Source organism: Bidens hawaiensis, unplaced genomic scaffold (assembly GCF_021521415.1).
Source record: "Bidens hawaiensis isolate Kalapana, Puna unplaced genomic scaffold, B.hawaiensis_p1.1 tig00042549_1, whole genome shotgun sequence".
NCBI classification, from domain to species: domain Eukaryota; kingdom Viridiplantae; phylum Streptophyta; class Magnoliopsida; order Asterales; family Asteraceae; genus Bidens; species Bidens hawaiensis.
In genome coordinates, this window is record NW_027497549.1 from 70,185 (window position 1) to 86,506 (window position 16,322).

A 16,322-nucleotide genomic window follows, 5' to 3' on the forward strand; every position below is an offset into this window, starting at 1 on the left:
ATACCCAAATGGGAGTTTGCTTAATTTCTTCATTATCTTGAAATTTTGGTTCAAAAACCAATATTTATTTAATCTTTATATGTTTTTTCCTTCAAATTTCATCTGGGATATTCAAATCTTGGTCTGCCACAGTTTATATATATCAAGTTTATTTGATGTTTTTACACTTTCTTGATGTTCATCCAGGGGCGTAGGCAGCTTTAGAACGGGTTCGGCCGAAGTCGTACAAAATTTTGTTTTAGTGTTATATATTAGTTTGTTTTGACATCGAACCAGTAGAAATTTCAACATTAAATCCGTAGAAAACCCAAATCTAAGTGATAAATAATTGGTCGACCGTCCATCGAACTTTTTCGAACCTTGTAGGAAAAAATGTCTGATCTTACAACACATGTGAAACCCCTTTTCTTCAATACTTTAGAACATATTAAGAATCAATAAAGTATGTGCATCTTTACTCAAATTGTCAAGATTCCAAATCTTTAAATCAGTTTCCCATTTGTGCTGTGCAGATTGCTTCAGATTTCCACATTTACTAGAAAATGGGTTACAATTGCGATTACTGCCGCGAGGCTAGATCGATGGTGTATTGTAGATCAGATGAAGCTTACTTATGTTTATCTTGTGACCGAAACGTTCACTCCGCAAACGCGTTGTCTAAACGCCATTCGAGAACACTTGTGTGTGATAAATGCAATACACAGCCAGCAATTGTTAGATGTGTTGAGGAAAAACTATCACTTTGTCAAAACTGTGATTGGGCGGGTCACAATCAAAACGGGTCAAATTCGGGTTCCAGTTCAAACAGTCGGCAGACATTAAATTGCTATTCCGGTTGTCCATCGGCTGCTGAGCTGTCTTCGATTTGGTCGTTTGTGTGCGATCCGCCAGCTGTCACTTGTGAGCAGGAAATGGGGTTGATGAGCCTTGCTGAGAACAAAACGTGTCAAGATTTATCGGTACCCATTGAGAGTAATAACTTGCAAAATGTAGTTCAACAAGCCGATCCTAAAGATTCTTCTGTGTTTAAGGTAAAATGAGTCCGGATTTTGAATGTTTTTCGATTTATGAATTCAAATTTGTGGCTTTACGTTCACAGTTAGGGGTGTAAACAAGCCGAGCCTTGAGCTCAACTAGACCCAAGCTCGACTAAGTTCAAACCTGACTCGTTTTACTTACGAGAGCTCAAGCTTGACTCATTTAACTTTCTCAGTTTTTTACTTCAGATTTGTGATTATTACATTTACAGTTAGGGTTGTTTAACTTATGAGAGCTCGAGCTCGGCTTGTGAGTAGTTTTTTCAATCTCTTGCGTGGCTCGTTTTCTATTTATTAGTTATTTTATATAAATTTATAATTAAATAATGTATATACAACATAGAATATGCTATTCAATTATTTTTATCATAGTTTCTATGTAATATGTATTTTTATATAAATATATATTAAATATATTAAAAAAGGATTATAAAATTAATGGGCTTATTTAGGCTCTTGAGCCTGCCAGCTCGAACTTGGCTCGTGAGTAGTTTTTTCAAGCTCGAGCTTATGGCTTGGCTCGTATAAATTTTTTAAGTTCAGCATGATTGAGCTTTTAGCATCCGATCTCGAGTAGCTTACAAGCAGCTTGGTTCATTTACACCTATATTTACATTTCTTTTGTTGCATTCAGATTTCAGGTGCAAAAGGGGACGGACAGTTCATTGATGACGGGTTCTATGATGACTTCAATATGGATGAAGTTGACTTGAGCATTGAGAAATATGAAGTGCTGTTTGGGGTAGGAAATAATGATCCAGAAAATCTTTTTGCACAAGATGGGATCGATAGCTTATTTGGTACTAAAGATGCATCCGTTGCTGAATCCGTTTGTCTTGGTGGATATGCTACCAAGGTATCATAGTACAGGAATGTTCAAAAATCTCTTTGTAAACGGCCCGAGCCAGGATTGGCTCGGATCATGGCTCACTTGTTTGGCTTGTTTAGATTAAGCCCCAAGTTATATATGTAACATTTATAATAACAATAATAAAAATAAAAATAATAATAATAATAATAAATAAATAATAATAATAATATTAATAAATAATAATAGTAAATGACATATAAAAATTAAGTTAAAACAATAAAATAATACATATTATTATTTTTCTAGCATTATGTGCATGTTAATTTTTTTTCTTTCAACGTGTAAATAGAAAATTAAATGAGCTGGTTCAAGCTTTTTACGAGTCAAACTCGAGCTCAACTTTTCCACTCGTTAAAATAAACGAGGTGAGCTGGCCCAGCCCGGCTCTTGCCTCGCTTGTTAAGAGCTTGTTGGCTCGTTTGTTAAGTGGCTCATAGGCTCGCTCGTTTAAAGGAAAACCCCAACTTTAATATATAATAATAGTAATAATATTAATAATAAATAAATAAGAAAATAACATATAAAAGTTCAAAAAATATAATACGTATAATATTTTTAGCATAATGTGCATATTAAATATCTTCTACAGAAAACAAATTAAAACGAGCCGGTCAATGACATATGAGCTGGCTCGAGCTTTTTACACGCTGAACTTGAGCTCAACTTTCTAGCTCACTAAAACAAATGAGCCGACCCAAGCTGGCTCGTTTTGATTCAAGCATGAGCCCAACCTGGCTCGGCTTGGCTCATTTACAGCCCTACATAGCAATGATTATCAATGTTAATCATGTGATGTTGATTACATTAACATATAATATCATTGGATGATTTCATTTTTGTAATTAGTGGAACCCGTGTTACAGGAGTCTTCAACTGGAAATGTGGTTCAACCCACGTGTAGCAATGCTGAATCGGGTGATTCTTTAAGGAGCTGTAAAACTGAACCGAACCCATGTTACAGAAGGTTGACCGTGGAGAGCAATGCAGTTGACTATCAAGACTGTGGAGCTTCTTCATCAATGTTTCTCATGGGTGACCCACCATGGTGCACCCCGGCTCACGATAGCACCACTCCTTCCAGTTCCAGGAACGATGCTGTCCTCCGTTACAAGGAAAAAAGGAAGAACCGCAAGTTAGTACCTCCGAAATAACTGACCGCAACGTAATAACCGACATAAACTAACCCAACACAAAACCGATGATTTGGTTTTATGTTTTTTAAAAAACAGCATTTTTTGGTTCGATTTCGGTTTTGCATGCACTGAAAACCGAAAAACCAAACCCATGAAGCAGAATCAACTTTTATAACTGAAACAACAACAACCATACCCAGTAAATCCCACCAATAGTCAAGCTACCGGTAGGTAGGGTCTGGGGAGGGTGGGATGTAGGCACCCCTTTCCTCTACCCCTAAGGATAGAGAGGCTGCTTTCAGCGAGACCCCCGACTCCAAAGCAAACAACATAACAATAAAACAGGTAGATTATAAAGTAGGAATTTAAGAATGTGTAATAGTTATTGCTACAAACATAGTAAGAAATATATAAGTAAAAATAAAAATAGAAACAAACAAATAAATAAACATAGATAAGAATAAAAATAAAAACCAATAAATAAAACATAGCTAAATAAATAACAATAAAAATATAATAATAATAATAATAATAATAATAATAATAATAATTAATAACAACGAATACTAAGTACGTTAAGTTACACCCATAGGACATAATTCTAACCAAAAATGCTATACTGAACCCCTAAAAGTCTTTAACCCTAATCCTACATCTAGTCGTCTACAAGAAGTCCTATCATCAACCATTTCCTCGGAGAGGTGCAGGTTTATCAAATTATGCCTAATAGTCTCATCCCAAGTCAATTTGGGTCTACCTCTACTCCTCATCCCCTCTATATTAATGCTTTCTACTGATCTAACAGGATCGGTCGCTTGTCTTCTCTTTACGTGCCCAAACCATCTCAATCATCCTTCCCTTAACTTATATGCTACTATACTAGTTAACCCTAATTTTTCTCGGAAAACCTCATTTCTTATTCATTTCTTATTCGGTCAGACATTGTATTCCCACACATCCACCTCAGCATTATCATCTCTGCTACCTCCATTTTACGTGAGTGTGCCTTCTTGATGGCCTAACAATCTGTTCCATACAACATCACCGGTCTAATGACAACCCTATAAAATTTCCCTTTTAATTTAGTTGGGAACCTAAATTACGACTTTTGTTATTAAGATTAAGAAATATAGCTTTTATTTTTTGAATGTTATGTTAGTGATTTTAGTGTAATTGAGGATTAACTTGTTGATCAAGTTAATTGTAATATGAATCTAAATAAGTTGGGTGTGGAGTGCACACTTATTTGATCTTATTATAATTGGAACTTAGGGGCGAAGCCCCTTAGTCATGTCATGGGGGTTTCAAGGGGGCAACGCCCCTAGTAGCGGGGTGCGAGGGGCGGCAACCCCTGGCTGGGGTCGAGTTGAGTTTTATCCGGTCAAAACATTTAGGAACCAACAAATAGTTTTGATCTGAAAGTGTTTAACGACTCTCAGATTTTTTGAAAATATACGATTGCAGAAATCCCCAACGTGTTAAGTAATTTATAAGAAATTAGTGTAGCCCAAACTTTTGGGCCCGAATGTGTAATAATCAATTAATTCTTAAGACAAAAAGCTTCATTCTCAATCTCATTTTTTGGTTCAACATTTTTTGGTCTAAAAATGTTCAAGCCCAAATGGCGAAACCAAAACCGAACCAAACCCATTGTGAAAACTGAATCGAATCAACTGAACGCTTTTTAAGGACCTAAACACTGAGTTTTCAAAAACAGTTTTTTGTAAAGTTATTTTTAAAAATATTATAAATAGTTAATGTGTTAATTATGATTGAAAAACAGTATTATTGCAATAGAAGGCTTAATTTTCTAATAAAAAGTGTTTAATAAGAGGTCGTATACATTAAGGATAGATTCTAGGCATATTTAAAGACCCGTTTTCTTTCTTGATTGACCCGTTTGAGTTAACATAGCCCAAATCAACCCATATTATTATTATTATGTAATCTCTTCTTTATTGTGGTTTCTGTTTGTGGTAGATTTGAGAAGACAGTAAGGTATGCCACACGAAAGGCAAGAGCGGACGTAAGAAAGCGCGTGAAAGGGCGATTTGTGAAAGCGGGTGATGCGTATGATTATGATCCCTTGAGTCAAACCCGTAGCTGCTGAGATACGCATGTCTCGATCATTTATGATGCACGAGGAAAGATTGGATCTTGACAGATTGCCAATAAAAAAGATTTATAAAACCCATGAGAAGAAGAAGTGATTATGTTAATCTGTTTCTGTTGTTGGAATTTTGTATTCAATGGTATCCAAGACGTTTTGGCATGGCAGAAGGTCGATGAAGATCCATGTAATATGTAGTTATTGATTTAAGTGAGGACAGATTGAATGATAAAATGTTGTGTTTTGTGTTGGCATGTACAAATTGAGAGATATTTTGTGAAGTATCAGAAGCTTTTGTAGTTTTGTGTTTTGTAGTGTTTTTGGAAAGAAGGTTTGGTTTTTATGATAAGGTTTTGTATTTCATCTGTTCAACATGTTCTATTAACTTCTATAGTAATAACTATGAACATAGATGTTCAAACCTTTTAGTGTAGCCTGTCTGTTATGGATCCGTGAATGTGGAAGCTGGAAATAAGGCAACAATTTAGAGAACTTGCCATCACTTATGTATAGAGACATAGAGTGAAGTAAAATGGAACTTGAATTCTTTTCAGATAATAATCTTACAAAATCGTTTGAGCACGTTAATATATTGCTGTATAATGGACCGATTTTATCTCGCCTCTTAGACGTGAACGTGCTCTTATTATTGGCAAATGGAGCGGGTCAAATGTGAGCAATATGACCCGGTAGTTGAGATGTTTCTTTTTAGTTTCCGGGTTGCAAATAAACTTCCACAAATCGAACTTGTGTGGTATTGTGGTTGATCAAGATGAGATTGGCATATTTGCTGACATCTTGGGTTGCAAATCGACACAGTTACCTCTCTCGTATCTAGGTTTAAGAGGTGGAGTTAATGTGAACCATATATCTAATTGGCCTACGATCGTAGATACTTTTGACTCTCAGTTTTCTATGTGGAAATCTCCAGTTCTATCAACGGGTGGTCGCCCTACGCACTTGAAGTCGGTAATGGAAGCACCGAAAAAGATCATTAAAACGGGCTTTTTGAGGTGGTTCATCCGAAAATAATAAGATTTGTTGGATTAGTTGGGACAATATCATAACTCCGATTGAGACCGGTGGTCTCGATCTAATACCTTTACGGGATGCCAATATTGCTCTATTAACGAAATGGTGGTGACGGTTCAAAATCAAAAAAGAGGTGTTGTGGAGAAAAGTTATTTTATCAAATTCATAATTCAACTCGGTCTTGGCTTATGATGCCTCATGTGAAGAACATTATAAGTGTCTGGAGTTCGATCGCGAAAGTAGAAAACTAGCTCGCATTCTCAATTCTAAATACAGGTAATATGATCAGAGGCAAAGTGGGTAATGACAAAAGTATTGGCTTCTGGATCGATGTTTGGATTATTCCTCAACTGCTTAAGGAGGCTTTCCCAAACCTTTTTGCTAATGTGTCAAAGAAAAACAATTTAATTTCAGAATGTTTGTTAGTGCACGGTTCGGTGTCCGTAGCAATCGGATGAGTTATAGATAGTCTAGGTTGAATATTTATTGTAAAATGGCACATTCGCTATGGATTGTATAGTGAATGAGGCTCATTCGTTAGTTAACTAGACTATTAGCTAAATTATAAGCCCATTTGTTATGTAATATAACGAATGGAGGCCCCGTTTGTTATGAAGGCATAACGAATGATGGCTAGTTCGTTAAGTTATTACTCATTCGTTATGGAAGCATAACGAATGGTGTCTAATTCGTTACTAAAATATAACGAAGTAGACTAACTTAACGAATGGGAGCTTTGGCCTATAAATATCTAGCTCCAGTTCATAATTATATGAGAGAATGTACATAGATAGAGAGAGATCCTAGCGTAATTTATTCTCTCCATAACTTATTATTATTTTCCATAATGTATTCATCCTTAATCTATCAATAAAGTATTTATTTAACGTATCGATCTCGTGTTGATGTATCGTGTTAGCGGCTAGATCCTGGCTCGTATGACGTTTCTACAATGTTTTAAGCTGCGCTTGCCACTAGAAACACAAAATTATGAATGATTTCTCAATCTCAATCGTGAACTTGGAACAGGAAACACAAAATTATGAATGCAACAGAACTGGGTGAATCGGAGGATATGAGCAATTTACTTCAAGAAGTGACAATATCGGATTTGGAAGACGAATGGGTCTAGATTGAAGATGAATCCGGTAAGTTTACAGTAGCCTTGATGAAGAGAGCTTTGTTTTATGCAACACGCCCAAACGGACAAGTTTTTATGGATTAAAACAATTGCGTCCCCAAGAAACTAAACATGTTAGTTAGAGAGCGGAGGGAAATAGAATCTCAACCCGAGTTGAATTACTTCACAGGAGGAATGTACAGGTGGTTCAAGTGGCTGTGATATACAAAACGGCTTCGTTTAGTAATAAGAAATACAAGAAAGCTCTCTGTGATGTTATCATGACGACTTGTTGGTGTGTTTGGAAGGTTATAAATGAGGCTATTTTTTATAACAAAGTCATCGCGGTTCATAGGATGGTGGAATATATAAGGTCATTGGGTTTTCTTTGCATAAGTTATAGGTTGTATTTTAAATCGTTATATGTTGGAAATATTGGTGTAATTTCTCTTTTTAAACTTGTTTGTTGTGTTTGTAGCTTCTAGCCTCTTACCGACTGTCTTTTAATGAAATTTTCTGTTTGGAAAAAAATAAATTAATTAATAAGTCGTCTATAAATAAAGTGTGAGAAAAGAATACGTGTCTTGTAATTTGGTAACCATGACGTAAAAGATTTGCATATGCATTCTAGAAGTACTTACACTTAAAACGTTACATGCTGATTTCAGTTGTGCGGAGTAGTGCTAAGTATTGTAACACCCTGACCAAAGGCGACGGAACATGTCAGGACGCAACGTTTGATTGGACATGCACACATGACACTATTAAGTGACAATAATTAATCAACTCATTTTCATTCATTCAAATCTCATGTACAACTTGTTCAAGTAACCAAATACAACAATTCAAAGTAACAAATAACAAATGATAATCTAACAATTTGTATGTTTGATATAACCCTAAAAGTCCAATCTAAACTATAAGTCATCATTCTCCATAATCAACCTATAAAATGAACCTGCAACATGCATGAAAATAGATCTGATTAACACGACTGTTGGTGAGTAATACACTAGTTTTGATATATTTATATAATGAGATAAAATCACAATTCATATGTGTAAATAGAACATCACAACAACCATTGTAAATGTAAAGTAAATAACTGAGTATCCTTTCTAATAGGTAACAACCATATTACAAGGAGGATGTTAATGAGGCTCCTTTCTAATTTAGAAACAACCAAATTACAAGGAGAATGTAAGTGAGGCCCTATTTTATTTAGCACAAAGCCGCAATAGTTAGGAAGGAGTATGATCATACTTGTTGAGTCTCAATAACAACATTAAAATAAACACTCATGCACGTAATCAGTTTGAGGCATAAACAAATGATCGAGCAAATATTCATATAAACACATAATGTTGAATTGTGGATTTAGTATTGAGGTCTTAAAATATGTAAGTTTGAATATGGTATGCATGCTATCCCAAAAAGTATAAAAGGGCAAAAAGGGAGTGTAAGTACTCACTTGAAATGAAGCGAGTGATGAAATAGACGAGTTGGTCCTTAAGCGGGCAAACCAAAAGGTTCGATTTATAACAAATGAGTTCGAGAAATAAATGAGTTTAAGATTGGGAAAGTGTCGGGAAGTAAATGATAAGTAAAGTAAATAAACTAAACTTAGGTTTCAAATTTGGGGTTTTAGTTCATAAGAGTAACGGATCTATTAGGTATAAAATCTTAAAAGCGAAAACCGAGAAATACAGTGTTAATTATATAGTCTATATGGTTTCATTTGATATTTATAACTCTAACTAAGCATTCGGTTCCGTTCATTGCATGGTGCAAGAATCCGAAAGAGAAACCGCTAACTTTATAAGTTAAGCGAGCGTTCGGTTTAATTGGCCCGACACCCGATATTAGATCGAGTTCGGTTTCGATTTATCTAAAGTGTGAAAACAGAAAATAAACTCATATAAATCAACATCTAAGTAAAACACATTTCTTAACCGAATACAACTTAGTGCAGACGTCAAAACAGGTGTCCCGTTGGCCTAGAACATGATATTTGACCAAGACCGTTTCCAAACTTCCTTTAACATGAAGAATAATTATAAAATAGTAGCTAAGAATGGTTAACCAAACAATATACCATATCTAAGGTATGAAAACAAACAAAAGGGTTTACTCAGTTTCGGACATAATATGTCCTTGACTACTTAAAAAATATAAATAAATTTCTAAAAATTATAAAACAAATTCCACTCTATTGAATTAGGATGTTATGAACATATTTCATCTATAAACGTTCCCCAAACTAGGAATAGAGATAGGCTGAACCGCTTGTTTTTCTCAATTGGTACATATATGCGTACTAAAATAAACAATGATTATGAAGTCATACGAATGAGTTAAACAAAAATTAAATGGCCGTTGGAACCACAACTCAATGAACTTCATCATAGGTTTTGGCCTTGCACCATTCTAGTTTGATATGGCTAAGTTATAAGTTATGTCCCAATATTTGACGACCAAACTTATGTCCAAGATTGAAATGTCATTGGAACCTAAGTTCTTGGTGTTTTGGAATGGTTTTTTATGAAGAATAATTTTGCCACTTATTGTGTGATGTTAGTGCATGTTTACCATATTATTACACAAATCCTCATTGTCCAATAATCAACAAAGATATTCAAATAAAAACCAGAAACTTTAAACGAGTAAAAATCCCAAATTTGACCAAAATAGTCGTGTAACACTAAAATGTGTAAACGGAAGATGAAATACCTTAATAAAATGAAGTTGAATAAGGGAAATCATTCATATAATCTTATAAGAAGTAAATAAACAGGAAACACAAAAAATCTACCCGAATCGGATTCAAAAGCAAGATTTGGTACCGTTGACTTCTAACGTCAAACTTAAGCAAAAATAGTTAGAACAACTTGCAATTTCAACAATTTAGGAGAAAATATAAGAAGATGAGCAAGATAAATAGCTGGAAGGGAGTGGGTATTTATAGGGGAGAGATTAGGGTTTAGAGACACAAGGAACAAGCTCCACCAATGAGTTCTCATGCAAAGTAGTTGGGAGTTTAAATCTTTAAATTAAAAGATTAATCAATTAAAATAAATAATCAAAAATAAAAATATATTTAGAGGCTTGTAAAATAATTATAGTTCGGGTCTTGGTTGGTTTGGATGGTTTATAAACAAGTTTGAACACTTAAACGATCAAATCGAAGAAACACGAACTTGGTTGCTGACCTGCAGCGTGGTCGCGTAGCGTGACCACCATGGGGGTACGTGGCGGTTGGAGTTTTGTCAAAAGTTTGTTTTTCGGCAGATTTAGTTCCTGGAGTTGGTTCAAATTGATTTTAACGCGAATTAAGCGAGTTAAGGTTCGAAACGGATATATAACAACACGATAAGATAAAATATTAATATAAGGTGTAAAAAACTCTTTTTAAAGGATCCAAAATATAAAAAAGTTTAAAACCGGTCGAGTTTTAGGGTCTAGAAAATGACGAATGTCACAAGTATCAAATGGATTACTTTTAACCAACAATTTTGACTTGCAAGTTGCAACATATAGTGGTAATGATAAGAACATATAAATTGGTCCTTGTCATAAAGAAAATCGGTTTAGTCAACTTCAGGCAAAATTGGTTTCGCTAGGAATTGGTCCGCCTTGAAAATCGGTTTTAGAATGGAGATACTCGAACCTATAGAAACTGATTGGGTCAGACTGTAACAGATTAACTAGTTTATCGCAACGTTTCGGGTCAAGACGATTTCAAGGCGCGAGAATAAGAACTAATCTACAGAACGTCGGGTTGGGAACCGGATTAGGTCAAACCGGTTATTAGTGTAATACTTGATCGGGTCAGAAACCAGTTTTCCGAGCTCAAACCGAGTTATTTTCCTCATCTCTACATGTGAGTAACGTTAAACTAATAGGCCTAAGCCTAATAGTGAAGCTTGTTTAAGGGGTTGTTTGGTAGCCTCTTAATGACCATTAAGATGCTACATCTTAATGATTAAGAAGTAGCCTTAAGTCTAAATGGTTAAGAGGTAACCATTAAGAGATAGTCTCGGTGTCATCCATTCCAGGATGATTACATATATAATTCAATCAAACCCAAAAGCCGGTATAGCCACAATCGTACCATCGATTTTTTATTTGGATCGATTATGTTGTTTCGGTTATGTTGAATATCTAGGTAGAGAAAACTAGGGGTGTGCACGGTTCGGTTCGGTTATTAGCATTAACCCAACCTAACCGATCGGTTATCGGTTCGGTTCGGTTCGGTTCGGTTCGGTTAATAACCAGTATCCAACTTGGGCTAAAATTTTGCTTAAAAATACATGAAATGAATGCATAACTACATAAAATGAATGTACAAATATATGAAATTGAGATATTAATACATGAAAAAGACATATAAATACATGAAAATGATTGTATTAAACTATTAATACATGAAATAGAGGGAATAATGCTTAAAATTTTTTAAAAAATGAAGAGTTTGGTTAATTTTGGTTAATTCGGTTTTCGGTTATATCGGTCCGGTTTCATCAGTTTTCGGTTCGGTTAACGGATTCGGTTATTGCTCGCCCCTAGAGAAAACTGGTTTAAAATAATCCCAACTATTTCACTATTGAAAAATAACAGTCCCAACTAATGAAATGATTGACAACGATCCAATCTTTTAACATATTTGTTCGCAACGGTGCACGACTAACAGAATCCTGACGTCGTTAGTTGCACGTCATCGGAAAAACTTTTTTGGCCGGAAAACACACATTTTCACTGAAAAACTCAACCTGATCACTACCAAGTGACTCACCACCAACCAATCACCACTACTTGGACGACAGTTCTAGGGTTCCGAAAACCTTAATAACTTAGTTTTTACTAGAAAAAGGTTTCTAAAGATTAAATCTAAGGTTACAAAAATTTTTGGTACAATTTTCCGGTGAAAAATGTGATTTTTTTCAGCCAAAAAACTTATTCGGGCGGCCTACAACGAACAATGTTAGGATTCATAATTAGTCGCGGATCGTTAGAAACAAATATGTTAAACGATGCGACCGTCATCAGCCATGTTGTTAGTTGAGACTGTCATTTATCAACAACAAATAGCTATGATTATTTAAAACCTATTTTCCTTTAGATCTCCATGATACACACATGCCACTACTATAACATTCGTTACTTTTCAAACCCGAAAATCCGACCCATTTTAAATTTTTGGTTTTGTTCTATTTAAATTATATATTTTCATTATATATATATATCAAGTTTCGTTTAGGTTTTGATATTTATATTCATTAAACCGACTTGTCTTGTTGTTTCAATGCATTCTTGTTTGTCATTTATCATTTATATAATATTCCGAGCTTTAATATCATTACTTGAACGAGTCACAAACTAGCCTGGTATAAGATGAAAATAATCCAAAACATATTAACTTATAATAAAATTATAAAACAATTCATAGTTAAAGGTTCAATTTGCAAATACACTTTATTATATGTTTTTAAAGTAATATGAAACATTGAGGGCCAAAGATGTAAATTGTGTTTAAAATATACTAAAATAATAATAACCCAGCCACCCTCCCTTCACCCACGTTTTTCCGGCGATGCCACCGCCGGAGAAGGCCGACGGCCTCTGGCGAGGCTTGTTTCACCTCCTTTAACGTTCGTTTTCTTAATTAAACCTCATAACGATGATTAATCTTGACCAAACTGTGTTAATGACCCATTAATTTGTTATTATAACTCATAATATAAGATTAATCAACCCGTAACCGTCGACGGACGGCCGGAATAAATTAAAAACCAATTAACCATCATTAAACGCTAATCGACTCAATTGACACTATAAATACGATCCTAAGCATCAACTAAACCTGCACCAACAATCTTCTTAGGCTCAAACACCCTCTGTAACTCGAAATCAATCATCAAAGTTTATTTTCCGGCTGGTCAGGTTGTAAGGCCTCATTACCGGTTCCCTACATTGGACGTTGGATTTACTCATAAACACAGTTCTAAATATCAGAGTTAATTAAAACTTTCGCGGAATAATATAAACTGTCAACCATCCATTACAAACATCCATAACTTGTCTTTTAAAAACATAACATAAAACATAGTATCAAAACATCACGACAAATCTTCAGATTTCAACCTCTTCAGTATTGCCATGTGTCTTCCTCAAGCTAGCTGTCTCAGTCGATTAGCCTGCGTGCATACTAAAAGTCAGCTACGCTGAGTGAGTTCTAGTTAATAAGGCAACGTACAATACACTCACATATTTACATATGCACCCGAAGGTACATACCTTCCTATTATCTTACATACTTACGTACTTTCATTCTTTCTTTCATATTAATATACATACTTTCATTTATACGCATACACTTTAAAGAGCCTTCCGCCCTATAATCTTCGCCGACATTATTAGGGTCGGTTCCCTACATTCGCCGACATTATTAGGGTCGGTTCCCTACATTAGCTGAGATTATTCGGGTCGGTTCCCTACATTCAGTACATTGTACCTTACCTGCCTTTACGCACCTTTCTTATTAGTACATGCACTATCCGAAGATCGTTCATGTGCTATACATCTTTCACATATCATATATATACATCAATCATCATACATAAATCATACAGGACATACACTTACCACTTAAGGTAAGTGTATTAACTATCACATCGAGTATGCACACAGCCCCGAAAACATAGAAATGAAGTGGGGCTAGAAACTCACCTGAATGCGGTTACGTTCACCGTTAATGGTAATCCCTTTCTTGAGCTGTGCACGACTAACTGTATAACAATTACACGTATCAATTAACTATTGCTACTCGTATCGTATTTCTATCTTTATTTAACCCACAACGAATGGGGGTCGGGGGGCAGCGCCCCTAGCAGCGGGGTTCTAGGGGCGGCAACCCCTAGCAGGGTCCAAGGGGCAGAGCCCCTGGCTGGGGTCGAGCTGCCAGGTCAGCTTGGAAAAATTTTATTTCCATTAACTGTCTTAACACATTTTCCATTAGAATTTTGGATCATTAATTAATTTGCTAACTTAAAGGTTCGAGGGCTTCTTTGTAATTAAATCATTCTTTTTCTAAGTTCAGGGACCATTCTGTCTTTTTGTTAAACTTCTAGTTCGTTACATTGCTCTTAACGAATTGGTTTATCTTAGCGAACTGGTCCATGTAGCGAATTGAACCCTTTAACGAACTGGTTATTAGACGAACTGGACCTTAAAACGAACTGGTCCTTTGACGAATCAGTTCATGTAACGAACTGGACCTTCCAATTCGTTATCTCCTTTAACGAATGACTATAACGAATTGAGGTTAATTGGTTATATTTTCCTTAACGAATCTGTATACGAACTAAGGCTAGTTCGTTATTCTTTCCTTAGCGAATCAACTTTTAATTTGTTAAGTTCCCCTTGGCGAACTAGAGTTAGGTCAGAGATTGTCAGAAACATTCTCTGACATTCCCTTTCATCGTATTACCTTTTCCGGCGCCGCCACCGGAAAACCGCGGATTCGCCGGAAAAACGGGTTTTAACTCATTTTTCACCGTTTTTCATCCCGTTCGATCCAGATCTGATCTACGCTGATCCTTAAGCTCATCTTAGGTTCGGTTTATACCCGATTCCATCCGGATCTCGTGACTTTAACGGTTTAACGGTGTCGGCTCGTCGTTTCGCAACTAGATCTAACGGGTTTGTGCTCATACAATACTACACTATCATTACCTTGGATCGGGATCGGTTTTCCTTGGTGATTTCGGCTAGAGAGAGAGAGCAAGATGAGAGAGAGTTAAGTGTGTGTTTTGGTGGTGTATGGAATATGTGTAAATGAATGAAACTGGGTAATTAAGGTTTTTATAATTATAGATCATGGGCTTAAGCCCATGGTCTTTTCCTTCTTTCCTACATGACCCAAGTTCATAACCCATATCCAGTTTACCCAACACTAGCCCGACTCATAATAATTCATATTCTCATTTTATTAACCGAAACTAGAAAAACAGGATGTTACACTGGTTCTCCATATTCCCGACACGGTTTGAAGTAAAATTTATATGCATTCGTATTGTTTTTAACCGACTAACGAAACCCCTAACATATTCTGATCAAACATAGAACAAGTTAACAGATTTAAAAAGCTAGGGTTTTGAGGAAGAAGATGAATGAAAGTCTTAATATATATTAATCAATTCCCATTATTTTATCAAACTAATGAGTTGGTCTAGTGGTTAAGTCATCCTTGTGTGGTTCGAAGGACTCGGCTTCGAATCCTGGTCAAGACAGTTTTGATGTTTTATTTTTTAAACACACTTTTGTTTTATATAAAAACCAAAATAAATTATTAAAAATTATAATAAATCAAATAAAAAACTATTACTTTGTTAAACTTTATAATACGCTAACATAGCTATTTTCAAGCTAAAATTTCATAACTCATAAAAATTATAAATCTCAAACCCGTTAAGTTCGTTTAAAACTAGTTTAACTTATATATATTGTATTCTATACACATTTTTGTCCGTTAAACTTTAAAATTTGTTAATGTATTCGTTTGTCAAAATAAAATATATCGTTAACATCCAAACTCCATAAACGTTATAATATGCAAACTTAGTATTAACCTCGTAATATAAAAATATTAGATTTAATAATTCGTTAAGACTTCATTATAATATTATAATATCAATTCATAAAATGATGAGAAATATATAAAAATCCCGACAACCCAATTTATCTACCTTTTATAAGTTATTAGTTAATATTGATTTTCTACTTTTAAATTCTAGTTCATGAAGTTCAATTGCTTCGGTTTCATTTACGCACTTTCGGTTTTATTTCAAGTTTATCTTCAACTTCAAGGTTAGTTTCTCACACCCCTTTTTACGCTTTTACTTTTGGGGGTAGCATATATATCCTATCCAAATTACAATTTCGTTTATTCATTATTTACAAACTACAATTCGTTACATGGACTTGTGTGTTTAATTGCTTACTTGCTCAAAGATTACGTGCT

General features: G+C 35.0%; 1 protein-coding gene across 1 annotated transcript; it reads left to right on the forward strand.

Annotated features, from left to right (window-relative positions):
• The first annotated feature begins 537 nt into the window (after nucleotides 1-537).
• On the forward strand, nucleotides 538-5,151 carry LOC143593717 (zinc finger protein CONSTANS-LIKE 9-like). Its single transcript, XM_077073261.1, has 4 exons — nucleotides 538-1,031; nucleotides 1,672-1,893; nucleotides 2,772-3,040; nucleotides 5,022-5,151. Exons 1-4 carry the CDS (start codon nucleotides 543-545, stop codon nucleotides 5,149-5,151), a joined length of 1,110 nt encoding a protein of 369 aa, XP_076929376.1. The 5' UTR covers nucleotides 538-542.
• Nucleotides 5,152-16,322: the final 11,171 nt, after the last annotated feature.

Coding starts and splice junctions, on each gene's coding strand:
- LOC143593717 (XM_077073261.1), top strand. CDS start 543: ATGGGTTACAATTGCGATTACTGCCGCGAGGCTAGATCGATGGTGTAT. Junction 1,032..1,671: donor AAGATTCTTCTGTGTTTAAG/GTAAAATGAGTC, acceptor TGTTGCATTCAG/ATTTCAGGTGCAAAAGGGGA. Junction 3,041..5,021: donor GAAAAAAGGAAGAACCGCAA/GTTAGTACCTCC, acceptor TGTTTGTGGTAG/ATTTGAGAAGACAGTAAGGT.